Source organism: Rhizopus delemar, genomic scaffold (genome assembly GCF_000149305.1).
Source record: "Rhizopus delemar RA 99-880 supercont3.13 genomic scaffold, whole genome shotgun sequence".
Taxonomy (NCBI): domain Eukaryota; kingdom Fungi; phylum Mucoromycota; class Mucoromycetes; order Mucorales; family Rhizopodaceae; genus Rhizopus; species Rhizopus delemar.
The window spans coordinates 1,115,346-1,139,344 of NW_027137839.1; the positions used below are offsets into that span (position 1 = coordinate 1,115,346).

General features: G+C 34.0%; 11 protein-coding genes across 11 annotated transcripts; 5 read left to right on the plus strand and 6 right to left on the minus strand.

The window, feature by feature from the left end:
* Nucleotides 1-706: 706 nt before the first annotated feature.
* On the minus strand, nt 707-1,749 carry RO3G_14289 (uncharacterized protein; the record flags this gene model as incomplete). The annotated part of the gene is made up of 5 exons (XM_067668873.1): nt 707-792; nt 840-950; nt 1,000-1,053; nt 1,103-1,624; nt 1,677-1,749. 5 exons carry the CDS (start codon nt 1,747-1,749, stop codon nt 707-709), a joined length of 846 nt encoding a protein of 281 aa, XP_067524974.1.
* Nucleotides 1,750-2,085: 336 nt separating this feature from the next.
* RO3G_14290 (uncharacterized protein) lies at nt 2,086-3,825 on the plus strand (the record flags this gene model as incomplete). Its single annotated transcript, XM_067668874.1, has 8 exons — nt 2,086-2,235; nt 2,282-2,386; nt 2,502-2,573; nt 2,618-2,691; nt 2,745-2,863; nt 2,917-3,007; nt 3,058-3,446; nt 3,494-3,825. The coding sequence occupies 8 exons, from the start codon at nt 2,086-2,088 to the stop codon at nt 3,823-3,825; spliced, it is 1,332 nt and encodes a 443-aa protein (XP_067524975.1).
* A 371-nt stretch (nt 3,826-4,196) lies between these two features.
* On the minus strand, nt 4,197-5,283 carry RO3G_14291 (glucosamine-6-phosphate isomerase; the record flags this gene model as incomplete). The annotated part of the gene is made up of 5 exons (XM_067668875.1): nt 4,197-4,346; nt 4,393-4,518; nt 4,565-4,616; nt 4,666-5,188; nt 5,235-5,283. The coding sequence occupies 5 exons, from the start codon at nt 5,281-5,283 to the stop codon at nt 4,197-4,199; spliced, it is 900 nt and encodes a 299-aa protein (XP_067524976.1).
* A 397-nt stretch (nt 5,284-5,680) lies between these two features.
* RO3G_14292 (uncharacterized protein) lies at nt 5,681-6,854 on the minus strand (the record flags this gene model as incomplete). The annotated part of the gene is made up of 5 exons (XM_067668876.1): nt 5,681-5,875; nt 5,927-6,028; nt 6,091-6,525; nt 6,587-6,741; nt 6,797-6,854. 5 exons carry the CDS (start codon nt 6,852-6,854, stop codon nt 5,681-5,683), a joined length of 945 nt encoding a protein of 314 aa, XP_067524977.1.
* Nucleotides 6,855-7,349: 495 nt separating this feature from the next.
* On the minus strand, nt 7,350-8,375 carry RO3G_14293 (uncharacterized protein; the record flags this gene model as incomplete). The annotated part of the gene is made up of 6 exons (XM_067668877.1): nt 7,350-7,384; nt 7,432-7,552; nt 7,605-7,758; nt 7,812-8,118; nt 8,172-8,318; nt 8,351-8,375. 6 exons carry the CDS (start codon nt 8,373-8,375, stop codon nt 7,350-7,352), a joined length of 789 nt encoding a protein of 262 aa, XP_067524978.1.
* A 255-nt stretch (nt 8,376-8,630) lies between these two features.
* RO3G_14294 (uncharacterized protein) lies at nt 8,631-9,902 on the plus strand (the record flags this gene model as incomplete). Its single annotated transcript, XM_067668878.1, has 3 exons — nt 8,631-9,020; nt 9,082-9,634; nt 9,805-9,902. 3 exons carry the CDS (start codon nt 8,631-8,633, stop codon nt 9,900-9,902), a joined length of 1,041 nt encoding a protein of 346 aa, XP_067524979.1.
* A 358-nt stretch (nt 9,903-10,260) lies between these two features.
* On the plus strand, nt 10,261-14,045 carry RO3G_14295 (uncharacterized protein; the record flags this gene model as incomplete). The annotated part of the gene is made up of 9 exons (XM_067668879.1): nt 10,261-10,329; nt 10,384-10,936; nt 10,986-11,194; nt 11,256-11,371; nt 11,433-12,988; nt 13,042-13,226; nt 13,286-13,569; nt 13,620-13,806; nt 13,860-14,045. 9 exons carry the CDS (start codon nt 10,261-10,263, stop codon nt 14,043-14,045), a joined length of 3,345 nt encoding a protein of 1,114 aa, XP_067524980.1.
* A 1,651-nt stretch (nt 14,046-15,696) lies between these two features.
* Nucleotides 15,697-16,877, plus strand: RO3G_14296 (uncharacterized protein; the record flags this gene model as incomplete). The annotated part of the gene is made up of 6 exons (XM_067668880.1): nt 15,697-15,999; nt 16,056-16,110; nt 16,171-16,375; nt 16,429-16,538; nt 16,592-16,689; nt 16,740-16,877. 6 exons carry the CDS (start codon nt 15,697-15,699, stop codon nt 16,875-16,877), a joined length of 909 nt encoding a protein of 302 aa, XP_067524981.1.
* A 302-nt stretch (nt 16,878-17,179) lies between these two features.
* On the plus strand, nt 17,180-18,491 carry RO3G_14297 (uncharacterized protein; the record flags this gene model as incomplete). The annotated part of the gene is made up of 5 exons (XM_067668881.1): nt 17,180-17,230; nt 17,294-17,435; nt 17,498-17,771; nt 17,839-18,202; nt 18,285-18,491. 5 exons carry the CDS (start codon nt 17,180-17,182, stop codon nt 18,489-18,491), a joined length of 1,038 nt encoding a protein of 345 aa, XP_067524982.1.
* A 1,076-nt stretch (nt 18,492-19,567) lies between these two features.
* RO3G_14298 (uncharacterized protein) lies at nt 19,568-20,559 on the minus strand (the record flags this gene model as incomplete). Its single annotated transcript, XM_067668882.1, has 2 exons — nt 19,568-20,358; nt 20,412-20,559. The coding sequence occupies 2 exons, from the start codon at nt 20,557-20,559 to the stop codon at nt 19,568-19,570; spliced, it is 939 nt and encodes a 312-aa protein (XP_067524983.1).
* An 859-nt stretch (nt 20,560-21,418) lies between these two features.
* Nucleotides 21,419-21,720, minus strand: RO3G_14299 (uncharacterized protein; the record flags this gene model as incomplete). The annotated part of the gene is made up of 2 exons (XM_067668883.1): nt 21,419-21,574; nt 21,631-21,720. 2 exons carry the CDS (start codon nt 21,718-21,720, stop codon nt 21,419-21,421), a joined length of 246 nt encoding a protein of 81 aa, XP_067524984.1.
* Nucleotides 21,721-23,999: the final 2,279 nt, after the last annotated feature.

Genomic DNA, 23,999 nt, shown 5'->3' on the forward strand with positions numbered 1-23,999 from the left:
GCGTTTTCTTTTTGCTGTAATAACAAATGTATTTCATTTATGAACTGATCTCTATGGAAAGAATAACTTTATTTATTTGTATACATTTAGATTCTTAAAATAAAGAGGAAGATGGTCTTTTGCTGTCTATGTTTAACATGATACCATCGGAACTGTTGATTATTTGCTACAACATTCATAGATCTTTAAAGTTTATTATTTGAATTCAACTTGGTTTATATACTGAAAAAAAGCTATTGTTGAGCAAATGATAGAAATAACAGGCTGTTACTTACACTGCTTTTCTTGCAAGTATCTCTGTTAGTCTCAAATTAGAAATCGAATATCTACAAATTCAATTGTTAAAGGACATCATCATAATTCTGTATCTCAAGTTGATTTATTTTATTAAATTTCATATTGATTTATGAAAATAGCTCTTGTTATCTTTCATTCCAGCTTGCTTGTGCCTACAATAACTTATTATTATTTTCATGGGAAAATAGAAAGCTTTGATAGTACAAAAAGGAAATAATAAAAAAAGTATACAAAAATGATTGGTGTAAAAAAATAGCCAAGTTCCCGTGAAAATGTCAAATCCAACTTACGACGCGTTTCTCTCTCTCCTTCTCTCTCTGTTCTCTATCGTTTTTAAAAATAATCCCGTCAGTTATCAGTTTGTGCAACAAAGAAAGGTTTATTCATGTGAACTTTCTATGAAAACAATTTATATTCCAAGTTGAGCAGCAAACGAGAGTGCAACTTGAGCTGCCATTTTACGTCTTTCTTGATCCGAGAGTGTTTTACCGTGTTCTATAGGCGGATTATTTAGGGCTATCACATTTTTATATATAAATTACCTCTCATTGATTGTAGCATTTGAAATGTATTATCCAAGTCATCTTCTTCTCCATCTAAAGAACCAAACAGTTTCTCTCTCATTTCATTTATTTCTGATTGAGAAGGTAAATCTATAGAAGCAGACATTAATGCACACACTAGAGTATCAAGATAACTAACCAAGCTCATCATCGTCATCTTTTTCTTCTTTATGCAATTGTAGTTCTTGTATTTCTTTATATACTTGTTATCGTTATGTATCATAATCAAATGTTCAATTTACCTCGAATTAAGTCTAATTCTTCTTCTTCTTCGGTGATATTATTATTGCTCTTTCTAACCATTCCATCCCACATGTTTGTCTGTAAGATATCTAAAACTAATTCTATGCCTACTTTATCCATTGGTGTCCCTGTCTTTTCTTCATTCATATCAACATAATCAAATCCATTCGATAAACACCAGTCATTCATCTCCTCTGTGGCCTGATCGTATCCAATACACATTCGAATACCTGGTTCAGATGCCTCCAAGAAGGGTAACCACCACTTTATACTCTTCAACCCATCTTTGTGATAAATAAACACAAAGGCGTCAATTGATTTTGCTACCTCTTCATTTTCACTGTAAGCCATCATCGTTTCTTGTTTTTCTATTTCATCCAGCCAAATATCCACATTAGCTGTATAGTATTTTGTATCGAGTTTATATGGAATGCATACACCAGTAACGTCTCCATTTGTCTCTTTTAATCTTTCTTCTACTGGCTTTTCAGGAAAAGGTGTTTTAGATTGCTTGAACAGATCTTTTTACAAAGATTAGGTGCTGCTAAATGTAACCAATAAAGAAAAAAGTACCTTTTACAAATTGCAATGAGCTTGTATCCTGTTTGTTGCTTGTTATAAAGATTTTATTTCGAACGATTGACATTTATAAAAGAAGTTAAAAAAAGAGAAAGAGACTGGCTTTTAATCTTTTTTTTTCCTTCTATTCTATGCAATATGGAGCGCTTTTTTTTTTTTTTTTTTTTTTTTTTTTTTTCCCCAATAAAAAAGCATTATTTAATTATTGCTGTTTTGCAAATCGAGCAAATTCTTAATTTTATGAATATTAATGCGTCTTTGTTATTTCGCTGTCAATGTAAAAAGCGGGGCTGAAGAGTGTTGTGCCTTAATGAAATAATGATCGTCCAATAGATTTTAAGAACGCGTTTTTTATAAATTTTTCGTTTTTTTTCTATTTTCTTTCACCAAGTCAATATTCAGAATGAGAGTACAATTACTTGTTCCAAGACAAGATAAAAAACTATTTCTTAACATTGAAAATGAAGAGACAGTATCTTCCTTTAGGGATAGAGTAGCAAAACTAGTTAATTTAGAAAAGAAGCAATTTTTATTAATTTCACTTGGAAAAATTGTAAAGTAACAACAATAGAACAGCAAGATACTAATTGATGAATTAGTTGAATGATAAATGTTCTGATAAAACACCAGCATTATTGACTTCCACTTATCGTATAAGAGACAAAACCTCTATTATTGTTCATATCAATCAATTCAAGGACTCTGTAAAAAGAGACAAGATCTCAAAGCAAGCTTATACCCGTCGACCAAAAAATAAAAATATTATACTCAGTTTAGATGTTGTCACTAAACCATTTGAAGAGTTTTTTTTGCACTCAGTGCGAGAACAAGGCAGACACTTGTTCTGAATGTGGCTGTCGTCGATGCTTATTAAAAACTGGTGATCCTATTGTAAGTTCTTTATCCTTGTTACTATTACTTACAAATAAATATAGATTTGTGATCAATGTGATGGTTATTGGCACGCTCAATGTGCTGGACTAACAAAAACACCCAAAGATAAATACTGGTAAATGTTTTACTATGATGATTAGTAGCACATGCACTTATATGTATCATTAGGTATTGCCCTGATTGTATCAACACAGATGTTGATAAAGTAATTGATAAAAAAAAGGCAATAACAAATGGAAAAACTCTTGATGCTTTAGTGAGATTACGCGATAAAGAATGTGCTATAGGTAAATTAGATAATATTTCTGGTATCAACAAATGAATCATCTTTTCTTTGCAGTCTCCAAGAATCATGTTGGCAAAATACCAGGGATTTATTGTGGACAAACATGGGAAAACCTGAATACTTGCGCTGATTGGGGTGCGCACAGGTAAAACTGATCTCTGTCTCTTATTTGATGATTTACTTGAATAATAATAGAACAACTTCCTATTCAAGTCGAGTTCTCGGTGGAACTGAAACAGGTGCTGTTTCCATCTTTTTATATCGTAATGCAAGAAACTTGAAAACCTTTGAAGATAAAGGATATGAGTTTATCATTTATGGTCTTGGTGTCATTACCAGAATGCAAGTAGAGGCAGAGGCCTTAATGGATAAAACATTACAGCGTCAAGATCTTTCCTTGGCTCTGACGTGTGATGCACCTCTAAATTCTAAAAGGGGTGCAAAGGCCTTCAATTGGAGAAATAGTCGACCTATACGTGTCTGTCGTTCATGTATGCCTGAACCTACTACCGAGTCATTCGTACCATCACAAGGCATACGTTATGATGGTCTTTATAAAGTAGTTGAATATTGGCCTGAAATCAGTAAGTCATGGCTATTGAAATCATTTATGTTCCTAATTCACTCATAGGCCAAAATCCAAAACGTATTGTATGGAAATTTAAATTAAGAAGAGATGATGATGAATTAGCACCATGGCTAGTACAAAGTGAGAAGGCGATAAAAGACAAAGGGTTAAGAATGATATATGAGGATGAGGAAAAGAATGAAAGATTAGTTCAGTATCAGATACCCCCACATATTATGAAATTAATTGAAATGGATCAAAAGAATCAAAGGTTGTGGAATGAGGTTAAAAAGCTGGTCTTTTATTCAGAGTTTGAGTTCTTGAATCATCTGTTTGATAATGTTATTACTTGTTGTAGTGGTGCATGTTCCAAGCCCATACAGGTAACTTTTTAATATAGCAAATAATGTATGAATGTTAATAGAATGGCAGAGGCCCATTGTTACCGTTTGTGGGCATATTTGCTGCAAAAAATGTTTGGGTTATAGTAAAACTGATACTTGCTTTACTTGTCGTGCTCCTATCTCTAGAGATCAACTGGTACCAGATGAACATCTTATTAGCATATTAAAAGCATTTAATCATACTTATGGTCAAGATACAGAAATGATTCCTTGTCCTGCAAAGAACTATACCCCACCAAAGAGAAAAAATGATGATTCATCAAAAGCAATGGCTAAGAAGCGAGTAAGGGTTGTCATTGACAGTGTGTTTTAAATTAAAATAATTCTTTATATGTGGAAAATAAAAATAAATAAGCTTGCTGTTATTCATCATAAGGACCATTTAAAGGCGTTGAAGACCTTGCACTATAATTAAATTGTTTAAGTTGTTTCACTCCACCTTGAAGAGATAGGTTTTCAGGTCCGATCAATGATTGATGTACGTGTTCAATCGACTTGAAATATTTTACAGTCTACAACACAGCTTAGTGTATCTTATTGATTCTAATAATAAAATACCTTAACGTGTAATTCAAGTGTAGCATCTTCATCACATACAATAAGTCCCTTGGGATGCATCTGTATTGCTGACACAGTCCACATATGATTGACTCCTCCTTCAATGCAATTGGCCAATGCAATGGCCTACGTTTAATCGTTAGATTGATTTGTTTAATAATAGAAACCTTACTTTGTGTGCACCAGTGATGATAATCAAGACTTCTCTAGCATCCATCACTGTTCTATTATGATATCATCAGTACAGATTTAATAAGCCAAAGGAAAACATACGCTACACCAACAGTCAAAGCCAGCTTAGGTACTTGAGATACATCCCCATCAAAAAAGCGAGCGTTCGCAATAATCGTTTCATAAGCTAATGTCTTGACTCTTGTTCGAGATGTCAGTGATGATCCTGGCTCATTAAATGCAATATGACCATCAGGACCAATGCCACCCAAAAAGAGTTCAATACCACCCACACGAGCAATATCCATCTCAAACTGCTTACACTCCTCATCCAAATCAGCTGCATTACCGTCCAAGATGTGTACATTGTCTGGGTGTATATCAACATGCATAAAGAGGTGTTTCCACATAAATGAGTGATAGGATTCAGGATGATCACGAGGTAACCCAACGTATTCATCCATATTGAATGTGACAACATGTTTAAAGCTAATTTCTCCTGACTTGTACATCTCCACTAGTTTTTTGTATACACCAACAGGGGATGATCCAGTAGGAAGGCCTAATACGAATGGACGTGTTTCTGAAGGCTTAAATTGATTGATGCGTTCCTTGACATAGTTTGCTATTTAAAGTGAACAAAGTAGTAAAGGATTATCACAAATACTTACCAACATAGCTTGTTACTTCTTCATAATCATCACGAACAATCAATCTCATTTTTATGAATAAAAAAAAAAAAAAAAAGAATAAAGAAAAAAAAAAAAAAAAAGAAAAAAAAAAGGATGCTTTAAATTGTCTTGTAATCAAAAAAAAAAAAAAAAAAAAATAGGTTCAAATAAATTATCCAATCAAAAGCAGTATAAATAAGAGATGAATGGAATGCCGCTTTCAGGGTTTCTTTTTGTATGCAGACCGGTAAAGAAGTCAATGCTTGGCTCAATGAATAATTTGGATTATGTTTTGAAGACTATAGGGCTTGATAGTGTATTGTATCCTATTTTATTTAGATTAAATTAACTAGAATTTAAAATGTACATTGTTCTTATGTAATCAACATGTGCACCCTGAAACACAAACTTATCCTTAAAAAAAAAGACCCTGTAAAATTAATTGTTTATTTCATAGAAGGAAGGATGGTTGATAGGGAAAGCGACTCATTATAACCAATGCTTAATTGCTTTATAGATTGAGATTCCTTATGAAGTTGTTCTAATCTTGAGTCATCCATTATTTTCCAATTAGGTGATGCTTGCTTCTTTAGCCAATTGAAATCTTCAATTTGATCATAGTAATTTATACTGTTGTTATCCTATACTACATATTTAACAAATAATTTTACAAATAGATATCATTCATTTACACTGGACAATTTACCGGTAGAAATACCAGTTGAATCTTCTATAATCGGCCGACTCGTAACATGCATTAGTATTTCCAAGTTACGTGCATCATGTATACGCAACTAGAACGGAGAGAATAAGTATGCACACATACACACATGTATAAAATGATTATATTATTTACTTGATGACAATCCACAACCAGGATAGAATTTGTTATGCCATAAATAAGTACAGAACCGTCAATTGATCCACAAAAGATAACACAGTCTTCAATGTTCTTGATATGTATGGCTGATATCTTTCTATCTGAATCATCCAAAATAATAACAGATTGCTTCAAATTAGATAGTAATATATCAATGCTCTTTTTTTCTATCATCTTTTCACTCAGGCGTAAAACAGCATTGGATTGGTCTTTTAATAGTACAGTTGCCTCAGACAATAGTTCTTCTTTATTATCAGCAATAAGTTCATCTTCTTTCAAGTCGGGCTGTTTTAGTGCTGGTGTAGACGAAGAAGACGCCTTTTTTTTATTACGTGACTTGAATGAAAACTTTGCTTTGGGTGTCAGTTCTGTCTTTTGCTTTTCTAATCTTTCACTTAATTCTTTTAATTGCTGTATAAATATTATTTAGTGTAGTTCTTTTTAATAACAAATCAAATAATGGTTTAATTACCATAGAAAACTGACGCTCATCATAAGAAGGTATAAACGTGAGTGATTCCGTGATACGTTTTTCTAGATTATTTATCTTTTGAAGTATCGTATCAAAGTGAGAGGGTAAATCCGTTTTGGGTAAAGAAGTCGAGGTTGTCAAGAGATCATCAATCTCTAATAAGCTTATTCTTTTAATATAAATTAACGGAATCTTTTTATTACAAATTACTTGAATATTCTGCCTTAAATTGTTGCCAAAAATCACTGGCTGCTTCCGTTGCTGCCATCCTTTTACAAAGGAAGGAATAATTAAATTAAGCCACTGAGTTTTTATTATTTTATTTTGTTGGTTTCACTTGTCCTGTCGTCTCAAATAATTTTATAGCTTCAAACAGAGAATCTTCAGGTATACGATGTTGCATTAAAAATTTATTGTTTAGATGGACAACAGGAATATCGAACATGTATTTATCTCTAAACTCTTTTGGGCACTCTTCTTTATGAATGTCAAGTACTGTTAAAGAAAAAGGTGTCTACTTGCGCTTTAGCCTTTTAGGTCTATTCAATTAAGTATGTATACCTTCTTTTGTACATTGAGTATTGCTGATTTTGCGGTTGTACATAAAGAGCAAGTACTCGAGCTAAATAGTGTAAGTGCTACTTTTCTTGTTGTCATTTTAAGAGAGAGAACGAAAAAAAAAAAAAAAAAAAAAAGACAAACTTTTTTTGAGTGAAATTTATTTTAATTTATGAAATCAATCATAATGATGCCATTCATTATTTTATTTGGTATATAGAATAACAGGTCGAGAAAATCCTAAGATAATAATTAGTATAGATTTAATACTTTAACTATATGACTACCTTTATCTTCATTGCTTGGAATACCCAAATCAGTAAAGGATTTGAACCCAACTTCATTTAATAAATAATCTTTATAATGCTCTGGCCTAAACTGAAGATCCTCGTCCGCATCTAAAGAGGGCTAAAATCAAAATTGTCAACTTCTTCATTTGTATATCATGTAGGTACTTTACATCAACATGCTTTGCCCTTCTTTGAAAAGTTTTAAATTCTTGAGCTTCTAAAACGAATACACCCCCCACCTTTAAAGAGTCATGTATTTTTTTAAAAAAAGATTTCAACCCTTTATCACCTCCATGAATATGAATCCATTTAGTTATACTTAAACTAAAGTTAACGGAATTATAAATTTGCATATGAGGGACATAATGAAAACTTACGCTAATATTGTATCATACTTTTCTTTTTCTACTCGTTCTTTTGTCCAATCAACAGCTTTGAAGCTCACATTATAAGGAAAAGTTGTTGATCTAAAGTCGGGTGGAGCATTCATTGGCAAGAAGCCAAACATATGCGTCATTGAAAGTGGGAAATGGTGAGACGCTAACGTCAAATCAAAAGGTTCCTCAGAATCATCTCCTTGAGGATTGCTTAATGAATAAACAAGTCTAACGTTATTTTCTGCCTTTTTTATCAATGATTCATCAATATCAACGCCATGAATATGTTTAGGTTGTTTCTTTTTAGCTAAATTATATAATAGTGAGTTGTATTTATCTCAGCTGTATTAATATGTTTACCAAGAGCAACAGTGATGTTTCCTGAATTACAACCAATGTCCAGAACACACTTATCTTTAAATAAGGCAGAATCAAGCAAGTCAATACGAGGATCAATGTTACATTTAGCTTTGGGTAATCGTCGAGCTCTTTTGCATATTTTGTTAGCTTTAAGTTGTATGTTTACATGAAAAACTAACGTGTAATACGCGTTGTAGTTGCCATATGCTTTTTCAGAAAGCTTTTCGATTATTTCTTCTTTGTGGTACGTGTCCTCTTTTATATTTGTTCCTTCTTTTACTTTATTATAGTTTGCTTTCTTTTGTGGAAAGCCTTGTTCTTCTGATGATGAGTTTGATCGCTTCATTTGTAAATAAAAACAAAAGAAAAGAAAAAGTCCGCATATAAAAAAATTATTTTTAGTCCTGCAAACAAGGGCCTGTCATTTCTTTTTTTCTTTTTTTTTTTTTTGTTCCTGAAATGAGTTTATTGAGGAATTTTTTTAGATTAACAACAAGACCTTCAAAAAGACATCTGAAAGTACTTGGAATAGAAACCTCTTGTGATGACACTGCCGCAGCTATTGTTACTTCTGATCGTCAAATTCTTGCCGAAGTGGTTCGAGGTCAGCAAGAATTGCATGAACCTATGGGTGGTATTGTACCCATGTTAGCCTCTTCAAGTCATTGTCGAAATTTGCCCGGTGTGATTACCGAAACGCTTGAAAGGGCTCGTTTAACTGTTCAAGATCTGGATGCTATTGCAGTTACAAGAGGTCCAGGTTTGCCTCCCTGCCTTCCAGTAGGTCTGAACGCTGCAAAATCACTTGCAGCTGTGCTGAAAAAGCCGTTAATAGGCGTTCATCATATGGTAAATATATAAATAATATTAATATGAGAATAAGTTGCTCATACATTCATTTAATTGACAGGAAGCTCATGCATTAACAGCCAGACTTACAACACCTAACGTAGCCAATCAGCCCTATCCTCCATTTCCTTTCATGACACTACTCATCTCTGGTGGACATACACTCTTACTGACTGCAAACGATGTGGGTGATTATAATCAACTAGCAGCCACTATGGATGACGCTGTAGGTGAGGCTATTGATAAGGCTTCAAGATATTTAAAGTTAGATTGGATCAAAGGTAGAAGGGGTGGTCCCGGTGCTGCTCTTGAAAAGGCAGCCTTGGATGGTGATCCAGATCGATTTGGATCGCGCTTGCCCACACCACTTTCTCAACCACATAAAAAGAAGGACCTGAAATTTAGTTTTGCCGGTTTGAAATCGGCTATGGGCCGACTAGTAGAGGATCCCTTGATTGATCTTGGTAACGCACAAGATGTGAGTGATTTGGCGGCAGCATTTCAAATGACTTGTATCAATCATTTGGAACAAAAAATCACCCTGGCATTAGAACAAGAGGTAGTGAAAAATAAGAAACCTTTGACTGCTCTCGTAGTCAGTGGTGGTGTCGCAAGTAACAAGACATTTAGAAAACGGTAACTCTAAAAAAAAAAAGAAAAAATACTGGCAGTGGGCTTGTCTTGACCTTTTTATCTTTTAGATTGGAAGTTTTAGCAAATGCCTATGATCTACCACTGATATGCCCTCCACCTCAATTGTGCACAGATAACGGTGTCATGATAGCTTGGGCAGGGCTTGAACGACTTCAAGCTGGCCTTATAGATGATTATACTATCACGGCAAACCCTGTATGGCCACTTGAATCTTTAAAGAACAATTAATAGAATCAGCTCCAATTTGTACATAGTCTAATACAATGTTTATAATACATCATACATCCTTGCTTTATTTTCTGTATGTAACTCTCGGCAATAAAAATGTCGTATTACATAAATCTTTTCGTTTTATGCTTTTTGGTTTTTTTCTTTCGATCAATACTCAAGAAGGATGCAAAATAACTTAAACATACTTTAGCAACCCCAAAGAAATGCACATAGTATATGTGGAAGAAGAAACGGCAACAAGTGAAAGAGTGAATAACCGGAGTATAATTAATGCATGTCGTCATCACAATGGCACACTGGGAAAATCCCTTTTTCTTGTTTTTTCTTTAGCTACATTACCTTAGGATTCTCCCAGATGTCTTTCGCAGGCTATTTCTTTGGTAATGTGGATGAACAAGGAAGGCTTGAAAGTGATTTAGATGATGTAAAGCTTTAAGGGAGAGTTTTTTTTCTATTTTTTCTTAATGTTTCTTGGTAGGAACTGAAAGAAACTCTTTCAACCGTTGATGCAGGTGTTATTTCCAAAATTTTTAGTGATAATACATTTGGTTTAGAACATGCAAAAGCAACTGGTGATGAGGATGAGGAAGAGGATGAGGAAGAATTATATACTCGGCCCTCTACTATTCCTACAGTCCATTCGTCTGATGCTGTTGATTATTCAGATTTTAATGAAGTTGTACCTGATGATCCCATGTTTTCTGATAAATATTTCAAGCGGGGCATGGGCATTGTTCAAAAAGTCATGCCTCGTTCTCGACTTTCTTTAGTGACGGATAACTATGATGAAGAAGAGGAAGAAAAACAACTGAAAATTAAGCAAGAGTATGAACCCGTAGCACTGTCTGATGCTTTAAATAAAAACAGTAGCCTGTCAATGACTGCAGAAGAGTTTAAAAGACAAGACGGTCAACAAGTTTTAGATGTTCATCAATTATTTCCTGGGTTTGAGAAGGACAAAATTTTAAATTTCTCAGATTTATTCATGACACGGATACAAAGGCCACCAAAACTTCAAACCAACAAAAGAGGTTAGCATAAAAAAGGATTATCAAAGCTTAAGTTTACATATGGCTATAGTGATTTTTGGGGACAGCTATGAGTACGAAGTTCATCGCGATGATAGGACACTTTTTATAAGAACAAGTAAATGGGAACGTCTTCGTCTTGAGCAAACAAAACAATCCACAAAACGTAGAAGAATTGAAAAATTAAATGAAGATAGCAAAATTGGTACAAATGAAAGCGATGATGATGAGGACAGTTATGTAGACAGTTTGGCTGACAGAGTAAGAAGGATTTATTATATAAGAAAAGGTGTAGCTTTATTTATATGTTTTCTGTCCGCAGTCTTATATTGCAGAGCCTCCAGACAGCATTTTCAATAACGACAGAGCTTTTCATTCGGTTGCAATTGATAGATGGGAGGACGATATTATTTGGGATAATGATGATAATGAAATACTGTAAGTTATAGGATGAGAATACACTGATTTAACACTAAGGCTCATACATGTAATTTTTTAGAGACATAAAAGACAAGGATCAGACAACTGTTATAAATAAACATTTGAATATGGAATTAGAAGAAGACAGTTGGCTACAGGCTATTATCTGGGATAAAGAAAAAATTGACGCTGAGACAATGAAGATATCGTTAGACTTGAATGATCCAAACATGCTGTTTGATGTAGAAGAAGTCGAAGCTACTAAAGAACTATTGATTCAACCTAAGCATGTCAAAAAAGGTAGAAAGCCTATACCGAGGCCTTTACCAAAGATTCAAGTGTATCATGTCGAAATTGAACCTCATAACAAACTGCCTTTGAACCGCTTCAATTTGTCTAATGATAAACACTATGAAACACATCTGGCGGGCCGACTTGTTCGTGTTCGACAAACATTCGGTCAGTTGATTGTACAGCATGCATTACCAGCATTGAAGTTACATCCAGCTTTTTATAAAACAAAATTATCAAAAGCAGAATTACGGTCATTTCATAGACCGCTTATTCAATTACCATCAAATACAGATATCCATTTTTCTAGAATGAAAGTTAGCAAAAAGAAAAGAGATAAAAAGAAGGGATATATCGATCCAATTCGAACCACTAAAGATTTAACTCTAAAAGACAGCACACCATTTGTTCTGATGGAATACTCTGAAGAAAATCCTCCAATTATATCCAATATAGGCATGGGAACATTAGTGGTCAACTATTACCGTAAAACTGAACCAAAAGACGAGTTTGTGCCTAGTGCTGACATTGGAGAGCCGTTTGTTCTTGATATTGGAGATACATCACCCTTTATGAACTTTGGTAATGTCGAGCCTGGGCAAACAATCTCCGTGTATTACAATAACTTGATCCGTGCGCCTATATTTAGACATGAAGTTAAACGTACTGATTTTTTACTATTAAAGAGTACCTATAAGTCCCAAACAAAGTACTATCTACGTGAAATTCCTGCCATATTTACTATTGGTCAATCTTACCCTGTACAGGAAGTACCTGGCCCACATTCACGAAAGGTGACAACAATCATCAAAAGTCGGTTGCAAGTAGCCGCCTACCGTCTTATCAAACGCAGTCCATCACACAGACTTAAAATGGGAAGACTCGCACAGAAATTCCCAGAGTATTCAGATATACAAATTAGACAGCGCCTTAAAGAATTTTTAGAGTTTCATCGAAGGAATAAGGATGGTGGTGGTGGGTACTGGAAGACGCGCGGTGGCTCTGATCCACCAGATGAGGAAGATCTTCGTAAGATGGTCACACCAGAGATGATTTGTCTGTATGAAAGTATGCTGGTAGGCGAACGACATCTTCAAGATCTTGGTTATGGTGACATGAATGATGAAGATGAGGCTGGTGAAGGAGAATCTAATTTAGAAGTCGAGCAGCAGTTGGCACCTTGGTTTTCAACAAGAAACTTTATTAATGCTACGCAAGGTAAAGCCATGTTAAAACTTTATGGTGCAGGTGATCCTACCGGACGAGGCGAGGGCTTTAGTTTTATTCGTGTATCAATGAAAGATATTTTCTTGCGTGCTGGTGAATCAGCAGAAGAAAAATTGGGTAAAAACATGCTTTATAAAATTAATCAAAGACTCACTTTCTGTGTATATTAGCTCAAATCAAAGCTCGACCAAAAAGTGCCCACAGATATAACGTTGCTGAACAGCAGCAAATATATAGAGAAGAGATTGCTCGTATATGGAAAACACAGTTAGACTCACTAAGTAACCGAATCGAACCTGAGCTTTCTGATCACGAAGAAGAAAAAGATACATATCAAGTTGATAGTCCTTCAACAGTAAGTACTAAATTCTTTTTATAGAAATAGGATATAGCCTAACATTTGAATTTATACAGTCTGATTACGACTGGCATCGTAGCGGATCTTTAACACCTTATTACTATCGCAACAAGTCTGAAAGGGGAACATCAGAAATTGATGACTACGATGATGATGTCTCTGTTACTGGTAGTCTAACGTCTAGCTATCATGTCAATAATCAAAACAAATATTTAATCATTCGACGGCTGATAGCCCAAAAGAATGGCGAAAAATCCTGGCAGCAGGAGGTTGTACGTGATCCGGTGGTAATTAAATCATATCTAAGACAAAGACAAATGATCGAAGAGGAGGCTACAAGGTATATGGATAAAATACTTAAAGCATCCATTTGCTAACATTAATCACTAGTACTGAAGCGCTTGAGCCTACAGATGATTCTGAAAAGAACGCACGTATGAAGAAGCGAATTCAAGATCAGTTAGCTAAATTAAAACGCGTTGCTGAGAGAAGACGACAACGACAATTGGCCAAACAAGCAGCTCTGGCAGAAAATCCTGTTCTTGGTCTTATCAGAGGAAAGCGTGAAGGGGCAATGGTAAACATAATTCTTTTTATACGAAAATAGATTAAATTTCTTTTTCTTTTTAGCGCCGTTGTGGTAATTGTGGTCAGCTTGGACATATGAAGACAAATAAGAATTGTCCCAATTTTCATTTAGTGAATGATCCTACTCACAACCTAACCGAATTACTACTTCCACTTCCGATTAATTTACCTAATGCGACACCTCCGTCCCAATCATCACCCAATATAAATGAGATCGCTGGTCTCTAAATACCTTTTGTTTAATTCAAATATCAAATTATTTTTTATGTATAAATAATCATCTTTGACTATTGTATCAGACAAGTTATCTTTGCTATGAATGTCAAATTTACTTTAATTTACTTTCCCCAATAAATTTGGTTAAATAGCAGACTTTATTAAAGAAAAGACCTATTGACTACAAGGTGTTTACAAAGCAGTTCGCCTAGACAAGTTCATTTACAATGCATGGGAAGTAAATATATAAACTTCATTGAAATCAAGAATAAAGGAATAAAAATAAGGAGCGAGAAATAAAGTGTGGCCACAATTTACAACTAGAACTTTTGAGTCATTGGAGAAGTTGAGGAATAAGAGGATTTGTGTTACTAAAATCTGTATTATGCTGCAAGCTACCAATTTTAAAAAAGATGGAACATATAGCTGGCCAGTGATAGAACAGGCATTGCTGATTATGAAGGCTAGATAAGCATCATTAAGCTATGGTTCTTAATCAATATTTGAACGTTAGAAACACTGTATATTATGACACTATCCATAAAAATTTAACGAGCAATCATTCTACGTGTATCTAGCTAGCCAATTGAATTTATCTGGGCGAACTGCTTTGTAAATACCTTGCGGTCAGCAGGTTTTTTCTTTAATAAAGTCTGGCCAAATTCATTGGGGAAAAAATATTATGCAAATTTATTTTTGTAATTCTTGAATACTATACAATTTAGTAAAGATATACTTCAAAAAGGAGAATATATGTAACACAAGGGTATGAACATTAGTTACAAGCGTCTTGCGTAGCGAAATATATTGTGGTTTCCACCTAATACCAACGATTGAACTTTTAGCTGTCATAATATTTAGAGGCAGTTCCATAAAGAAAAAGAAAAAGATGAATTGACGGCATTTTTTATTACTGTTGTCGTATGTGCTATCTTTGTCTTTTGACAACATATTGTCACTACTAGAGTGGAGTTAAATCCATGAAATAACTTTATCTATAGACTTATACTATATGATATGATGAATAATGACCAAATGGTTCAGTACTTTATAACATAATGTCTTGATGATTGAATTACAAATTTTGTCCTACTTAGACATTATGAAGAAAGTACCATTTCCGTTGCAATACTACAAAGCTAATGATATGTGTGCATACAACCAGTTGCTCAGTTACATTGCGCTCCACAGTAAAAGGTGGAGAATGATAGTGTGATAAAAAAAAATCGTCTACAAAAGGAGTCTGCATCGTCTAATTTGTTTTGTTCACTTGTCTCAAAAAAATTTGGTGTTCGTCTCTTTTAAGGTGTCTAATTTGTTTTATTATTTGGAGAAAGAAGTATTCAATGTATTTCCTCGTAAATTAATAATTTCTTTGCAAAATAAAGTTTAAAAAACTAATGGAAAGACACGTAACAAAGATGGTGAGTTTTTCTCTATTTTTCGTATGTTTAAAGAAAATGGAACATAGATAAAAGTTGTATTCTGTTTACAATCATGATAAGAATAGGATTGTAGCAGATCAACTCTTACAAAAAAAAAAAAAAAAAAAAATACGTAAAATAAAGGATTTCGTCAAAAATATGAAAGTAGTCCTTTTCATTCTCAAAAATTTTATTTTTCTAATTTCTTTTCTGCACTTTATATAAATATATATATCGCCATGAACACCAACAACAAAAGACGTCTTTCTAATGACGCGTCAGAACTTCCAAACAAGAAGCCTACTACAGTTGGAAAAAAGCAAGTGTCGCTTTTATCCATGTTCAAACCTGTGCCAACAACGGACGACAATAAAAAGAAAGCTAAAGAAAACGTTAGCAAGGACGCTGACAAAGATCCACAAGAATTCTTCAAGAATGTTGATAAAGAAACACTTGAATTGTTAGATTTAGAAATGAAGACAATGAATAAGGAATGGCTCAAAGTACTTGCACCCGAAATGGTAAAACCTTACTTTCTTAAGGTAAAAATAGAAAACAACCTATTTTACTGCTAAAATTAACACGCAATGGTAAATAGTTGAAGAAATACTTGAAAGCAGAGGCTGAAGGAAAAAAGACTATTTTTCCTCCTTGTAAGAAATTTCATATAAAGAGAAAAAAAGAAGAAAGGATTGATTAATTTTTTCCATTAGTGAGTCAAGTCTATAGCTGGTCCAATTATACACCTGTTTCCAATGTGAAGGTGGTTATTTTAGGACAAGATCCTTATCATAACATTAATCAAGCCCACGGATTGTGTTTTTCTGTCATCAAGGGTGTGAGAATACCACCATCTTTGGTGAATATGTACAAAGCACTTCAAAAAGATTATCCAGACTTTGTTGTTCCGAATCACGGGTAAGAAACATTACAACTGACTAGTATATCGCTTTAATCTTATAAAAAAAAAGTTATTTAGAAAACTGGGCTAAACAAGGTGTTTTATTATTAAATACTTCACTCACTGTAGAAGCGCATAAAGCAGGAAGTCATGCTAATCAAGGATGGGAACCATTTACAGGTAAAAAGCAAAGCATTTTTTTTTTGTATAAAAAAGTACTTAATAATTTATAGATGCCATCATACAATATTTGAATGAGAAGAAATCACATATTGTGTTCATGTTGTGGGGCTCTCATGCACAAAAGAAGGGTGCTAAAATTAACAAATCTGTAAGTTTATTTTGCATACATTATGCGTGAGACTAATTATTTTCAAATAGAAACATTTGGTTTTGAAAAGCGTTCATCCTTCTCCACTTTCAGCTCATAAAGGATTCTTCGATTGCGGACATTTTAAAAAAGCAAATGAATACTTGAATGAAAATGCAAGGGATACCATAAACTGGAACTGCTTATAAAAAGGCATTTTTGTCACTATTGAATAAAAATTGCGCTTATGTAAATAAGTTTTGCGCATTTTCCTTCATTTGATACATGTATATGAAGCGAGCTTCACATCTATTTTAAAATGTATAAATTTATTTCTTTTTTGTAGAACAAATTTAACTGGTGTGCTCATATAGCAAATCTTTGATTGTGTGTTGCAATGTTGATGTAGTCATTTTTGTTCGTTTGAAGCAAGTCACAAGAAAGAAAAAAAATTCAAAAGCTTGAATTGTTTCCCTCTCCCCTCCTTTATTTTTTTACAAATTAAAAGGAAATGGCCAGTATTGATACCGAGGCACTTCACTCTGTTCAGTTAGATGGCTTGGTAAAACTTTTTTTTTTGCTGATTTATTAAAAAAAAAAGGGAATTTATACATTATTATTTTAGGTCGTTTTAAAGATCATTAAGCACTGTCGAGAGTCTTATCCGAATGATGTCACTGGCCAACTTCTCGGATTAGACGACAAAGGCATTATGGAAGTTACCAACTGCTTCCCATTTCCCTCTGACGGTGATGAAGATACTAGCGGTAAAATAGAATATATGATTTAACAAAGAACAAAAAAGAATTAACGATGAAAGAAATTATAGCACAATATCAACTTGACATGATGCGTTGTCTTCGTGCTGCAAATGTTGATAATAACACTGTAGGCTGGTATCGCTCTGCTCATTTAGGCAACTTTGTAGATCTTAATTTGATTGAAACACAATACAGCTATCAAAATTCTCTTAGCTCTCAATCTATTGTTCTTATTCACGACGTTTCAAAAAGTGCAGCTCAAGGCAATTTGAGTATCAGAGCTTTCCGCTTAACAGATGCTTTTATGAAGACTTATGAAACTAAAAAATTCACAACTGAAAGGTAAAAAAAAAAAAAAAAAAAAAAAAAAAAAGAGAATTGAATTTGATTATTTAATGTATATAATTAGTCTTGCTCAAGCAAAGTTATCATTTACAAACATTTTCGAAGAGTTACCTGTTCAAATTTACAACTCACATTATGTCACCTTAATGCTTCACAATATTGAGATGCCCAAGTTAAATGCTGATCGTCTCGGCTATCTATCTACTTTTACCTCTAGCAAAAAGACACAAATCGAATTAGAAGAAGCAAGACCTTTAGCACCCAATTTTGATGTGCTTGATTTAGAGTTAGACCCTTTTATGCAAAAGAATTTGCATTACTTGCTAGATTGTGCAGAACTTCAACACCAAGAGCAGTATAATTATCAATATTGGAAGAAGGCTGTTGCTCGTGAGCAAGCCAAGATCCAGAGCTGGTTAATCAAGAGAGTAAAAAAAAAAAAAAAGAGAGAGAGAGAGAAAGAAATGAACGGACAAGAATAAAATAACTGACAAATGTGTTTTTATATAGAAACAAGAGAATGCTGAGCGTGCAGAAAAAGGACAGGATCCTTTACCTGAAGATGAAGTCAAAACATTATTTAAACTCCCCCTTGAACCTAGTCGTCTGGATTCCATGATTTTAAATGCACAAATGCATAACTTTACAAAGCAACTCAATCAATTTGCTGGTCCTAGTCTTACTAGATTGTATAGTATTCAAGAATTACAAAAATAAATTTGCATAATATTTTTTCCCCAATGAATTTGGCCAGACTTTATTAAAGAAAAAACCTGCTGACCGCAAGGTATTTACAAAGCAGTTCGCCCAGATAAATTCAATTGGCTAGCTAGATACACGTAGAATGATTGCTCGTTAAATTTTTATGGATAGTGTCATAATATACAGTGTTTCTAACGTTCAAATATTGATTAAGAACCATAGCTTAATGATGCTTATCTAGCCTTCATAATCAGCAATGCCTGTTCTATCACTGGCCAGCTATATGTTCCATCTTTTTTAAAATTGGTAGCTTGCAGCATAATACAGATTTTAGTAACACAAATCCTCTTATTCCTCAACTTCTCCAATGACTCAAAAGTTCTAGTTGTAAATTGTGGCCACACTTTATTTCTCGCTCCTTATTTTTATTCCTTTATTCTTGATTTCAATGAAGTTTATATATTTACTTCCCATGCATTGTAAATGAACTTGTCTAGGCGAACTGCTTTGTAAACACCTTGTAGTCAATAGGTCTTTTCTTTAATAAAGTCTGCTATTTAACCAAATTTATTGGGGAAAGTAAATTAAAGTAAATTTGACATTCATAGCAAAGATAACTTGTCTGATACAATAGTCAAAGATGATTATTTATACATAAAAAATAATTTGATATTTGAATTAAACAAAAGGTATTTAGAGACCAGCGATCTCATTTATATTGGGTGATGATTGGGACGGAGGTGTCGCATTAGGTAAATTAATCGGAAATGGAAGTACCAAGACAGTGGAAGAATTCTCATCATTGTAATTTAAAAGAAATTATTTATGCTCATCTCCAAGAATACGACGTCGTCCTGATTTTCATTTTTCGAAAGTACAAGATATCAGAATTTTTATAATAACGTTTGACCCATCTCTGAGTTGCACGAATATGAATACCTAATTGTTTACATAATACGTAACAATATGACTTTTATTAATTTTTTTGAGTTTGACTGTTTTGACTACTAGTTATAATCAATGTATTATTCGTAAGGATTGTTCAAGTTTCACTGTTTATATTACACTATAGTTCACATATTTGTTATTTATTACTCGTAAGGGTTATTGTTTAAAGTAATGTTGGTTTCGCGATGGAACCATTTCCCGTCATCCAACATGATCCACCCATTTTCATCCGCATCAGAATCGGAAACATCATTTTCTTCCACATTGGATTTGGGAGAAGGGGTATCTCTTGATCCCTCTGTATTTGAAAGGTCAAACACAGAACAGAAGCGGTCGTTGTTGATAGGGCTGTAATACGTTGGTTTGATTAAGCCAATTAATGAATGGGCCAGCAGTTTACGTTGTTGCGTGTTGTAATCAAAGTCAATGGACGAGATTCTTCTTTTTCTTGATATGGTGGCTGATTCATATAGTTTTGCATTATCACATAAAAAGTCAACAAAACGAAACACATTTTTTAATCCATCAATAAAATCACTTAAATGCAGCAAGCAGACGGGGAAGTAAATCTTGAATACAGGTATAGCAACATACAGGCCGGTATTTGTCGAATAAATGAAAATCACTTGTGCGCATAGTCCTTTGATTTGAATGGCATGTCCAACCGCTTTCTGGGCATTGCTTTCCACAATCACTGCTTTAAGAATACCGTCCAAGACATCCTTTCCTTCCCAAAGCAGTTTTGATTTATCGTGAAGAATTTTTGCTTTATCTGCTGTTTCTCTCGCGACTTCGCCGGCACCAACATCATATTCTTTCCCGTCTAAATCAAAGATGAATCGGATATCCACTTTGAAGGCTTTGATGTTTTTTTTATCATCGTATTGGAGCACTAGACAGTTGTCTTTTGATGTGCAGATATATTCCAATAGATCTATATGATACTGTGAGTGATTTGATTAGAATTAAGTGTTCTACGTTTATTACCTTGAGTGTTTCCATGCACTTGGTTCAAAAGCGTCAATTGAGCATTTTTTCCATTCGTGTCGCGGGATGTAATAGTATCATTTGTTCGCGATGATGTAGTGACAAGTACTTTATCCACAAGCAACGCGTCATACAATTTGTTGACCATTTTTTGAATCAAACCCACTCTCGCTTCCTGATGTTCCTGGCCTGGAGACTTTCTGGCGTATCCAATGACTGTGAAGTTATTTTTCTTGAGGTTCTTGACATATGCCTAGTACTTTGGCAGATGCTCCGTAATTGATAAAGTAATGCCATTCAAATATTTATTTTTTAATGTCCATAAGACTCGATATCGAACCTTTGAACCGTTTTGATCCTTCAATACTTTTCGTTCCTGTTCTTGGTTCATGTATAAAACTTTCTTGGTGCTTCACCACTTTATGAAAGATAACAATGATTTCTCATCAAATCTAGTTGTATATACATAAAGAAAAAATATCCCTGGATAAGACTTTCTTTTTTATGTAAAGTGATTCGTTCCATGGCTCAGTTGGGGACATACACTTGATTCAGAAACTGAACAATCTGAGCATCGTGCACTATTTAATAGTATTAATAACTAATATATCTTCCTTCTAATATAGTTTCATGACTATCGCAATTACTATGAGCAAGTAATGGTAGTTAAAAGCTGAAAAAAAGTTTTGTGCAGCAGTTTTGTCTGTTACTGTATATATATCGTGGTTTAAATTCATGTACAATTTTTGATCATTTTATAGTATATTATACAAGCTAGGAACAGGCTAAACTAATAATTAGAAATAGTAATCATCTATTCTGTCGAGTTGATCATGAATCTGTCCTAATTCTTTATCCGTATCATGTCTATAAATACTCTCACTTTTTACATGTAGAATTTAATATATTCAATCTTAGTTATCTTAACTTAATAAAGAAATACCAAGTTCTAACAGTATTTCTTTATCTTTGTTGTTATACTATTTTTTACCTAAAACTCCCCTATCCTAAACACAATGGAGTGCACCACAGTGCTGACATACTTTGTCCATACGACCTGGTGACCACGAGGTGAATCTGCTCAATTCTGATATATAAGCCAAAGACTTTCTAGCTACCGAAGTTCTTGTGCTTTGAGTACCATAGTGGTTTACTCGTCGTGCCTATAATATATAAGTTAGATAAATACTTTTATGTTTCGGTCAAAATAAGTTATTACACGACAGTTCTCGCAAGTTCTATAACGATTAGGGTTAGGCATATGCACTCTACAACCACTACAGTGACGAGGTTCGTTAGTTTCAGACATAGCAGTAATAAAAGTTTTACAGAAATAAAGAAAAAGAGGGAAAGGTTAAAAATTTAGCTCTCTGCCAAAGAAGCAGCCATTTTTTTTACATCGTGGTTTAAATTCATGTACAATTTTTGATCATTTTATAGTATATTATATAGATAGATTCATGAACTAGAAATAACCTTGCGTTTTCTTTCAAAGATTTCATTAATTTTGAATTTTTAAAGAAGTCTTTTTGTCACTCCTCAATAACTACAAGGCAGACAAGCAGAAAGCTTCGACAAAATCAAGGACTTACAAAGGGCTAGTACTCAACTATCGACACCAGTGCTGTTCGTACGAGCCAGTTAATACGAAGTATACTAATCAGATAGCCTCTTATGAGGTGATAAAATCATCACTGCTTATCTGAATGGGGTAAAATTTAGAGGTACGATATACACAGATGACATAGGTGTGTCGCTGTAAAGCAAAACTATGATACGAAGAAGAAAGGTGACAGCAGTGGCGGAAAGTCAAAGTCTATTGAGGAAGATGAATTCCAATAGTTTTAGAAGTCGGGAAAAGAAGATTTATTGGCTGGCGTTGGCAAATATGCATTAGTGGGTCCTGGCCGTCGAGACTTGTTTTATTGTATGCATGAAAAGAGCACAGTTGAAAATAAAATGATTTACCGATGTACAAGCAGCCAGAAAGCAATCGAAATTAAATTCAGAAAATTCAGGAAGCTCAGGAACAACTTGAAGAGAGACGAAGTGATTGCAGCCGAGCTTTCCCTGTCGCATTTCAAACCTTCAACTGTCAGCAAAAACAGGTTTGTCGAGTATCTTCAAGAATGAACCAAAGTCATCCCAGTCATGAAAGCGTACTGCTTAAATGAAGACCGCCCTGCAGAAGATCAGCATGCCGGTGGTTTCTTACCCTTTAGTAAACGGAGCTCTCAAGTTTTATTAATCAGCAACAAGTTGAAAAACGGCTGGCCAAGAAGCTTATAGGGAAGTTTGGGAAGTGATGCTATCTTAATACCTGGATAACTGGTCGACAGGAAATGTAAAGTATCATGAAACCATTAGAGGCGTCGGAAAGAGAAGAATACTAGCCAAAGAAGGCTTCCAGGTGTACCTCCTTGACGAGTTCCAGACATCTAGTCCGTGTCTTTCTTGCCAGAACGGTAAAGTTGAAACGTTTAAAAAAGTACAGAACCCTAGACTATATCAAAGAGAAAAGTATCCCATTGTAGATCGTTATGTCCTTTTAAGGTAAATGCTTTTTATATGCAATTAAAAGAAAAAAAAAAAGCTTTTATAATTTCTACTCAGGTGCAAAAACCAACAATGTTTAAAGGTTGTGACCAGTACAATAGAAGCTACTGCTAAAATTCCTCTTCATCGCCTTATGAATCGTGATATGACTGCTACATTAAACTTTAGACACATCCTTTTCAGTCTACGTGCAAATGGTGAAAGACCAGAACGTTTCTGCAGCTCAAAAAAACCTCACTTCACTGGCTCTAAAAGAAAAAATATACTATGATCATCAACTAGCACTAATCGATCGACGAAAAGACCAAATAATCTTTTGTAGTTACCGCTGCATTAATCCCAGATACAGTGTAAGTCTTTGAACAATCGTCTAATTTGTTTTGTTTATTTGTCTCAAAAAATTTGGTGTTCGTCTCTTTTATCTTTTAAAGTGTCTTGTTTATTTTATTAAATTGTCTTATTTTAGGTTAAAGCACTGTAGTTTAAACTCAACTGACCTCGTCGTCGACCTCGTCTTTTCTTTTGTACCTTTTTCAAACGACAAAACATTTGCTGTTTTTTCTCCCTCGATTGTCTTGCTCTTTATTTTCTTGAACATGAACGTTATTACCAGAGAACAAGCAATATGTATGTTTTTTTGCGAGGAATATAACGAAAATAATGTCGAAAAATTAACTAAAGAAGCTGACGATTTTGTAAATGGTGAAATATGTTATACAGATGATCCAACATAGCCGATTATACAAAGCAAAAGGACAATGAACCAAAATCCTTTTTTATACCGCAAGTATCAAGCCAGACAAGAAGTAGCCAACGAAAATACAATTGAGAAAGAAAGGCAACAGCTTATCAGTAAAGGACAAGTTATTTGCACATATCAGATATTTCACTAAACGCCAGTTTTTTATTAGATAATTATGCAGGACTTGTGCAATTTCTCAACACAGTCTTTGTTTCTGTTGATCCACATAATGATGAGGTGTATGATGGGCAATCGTGTTCAATGAACGATGTTCTAACATATGTTTGGAA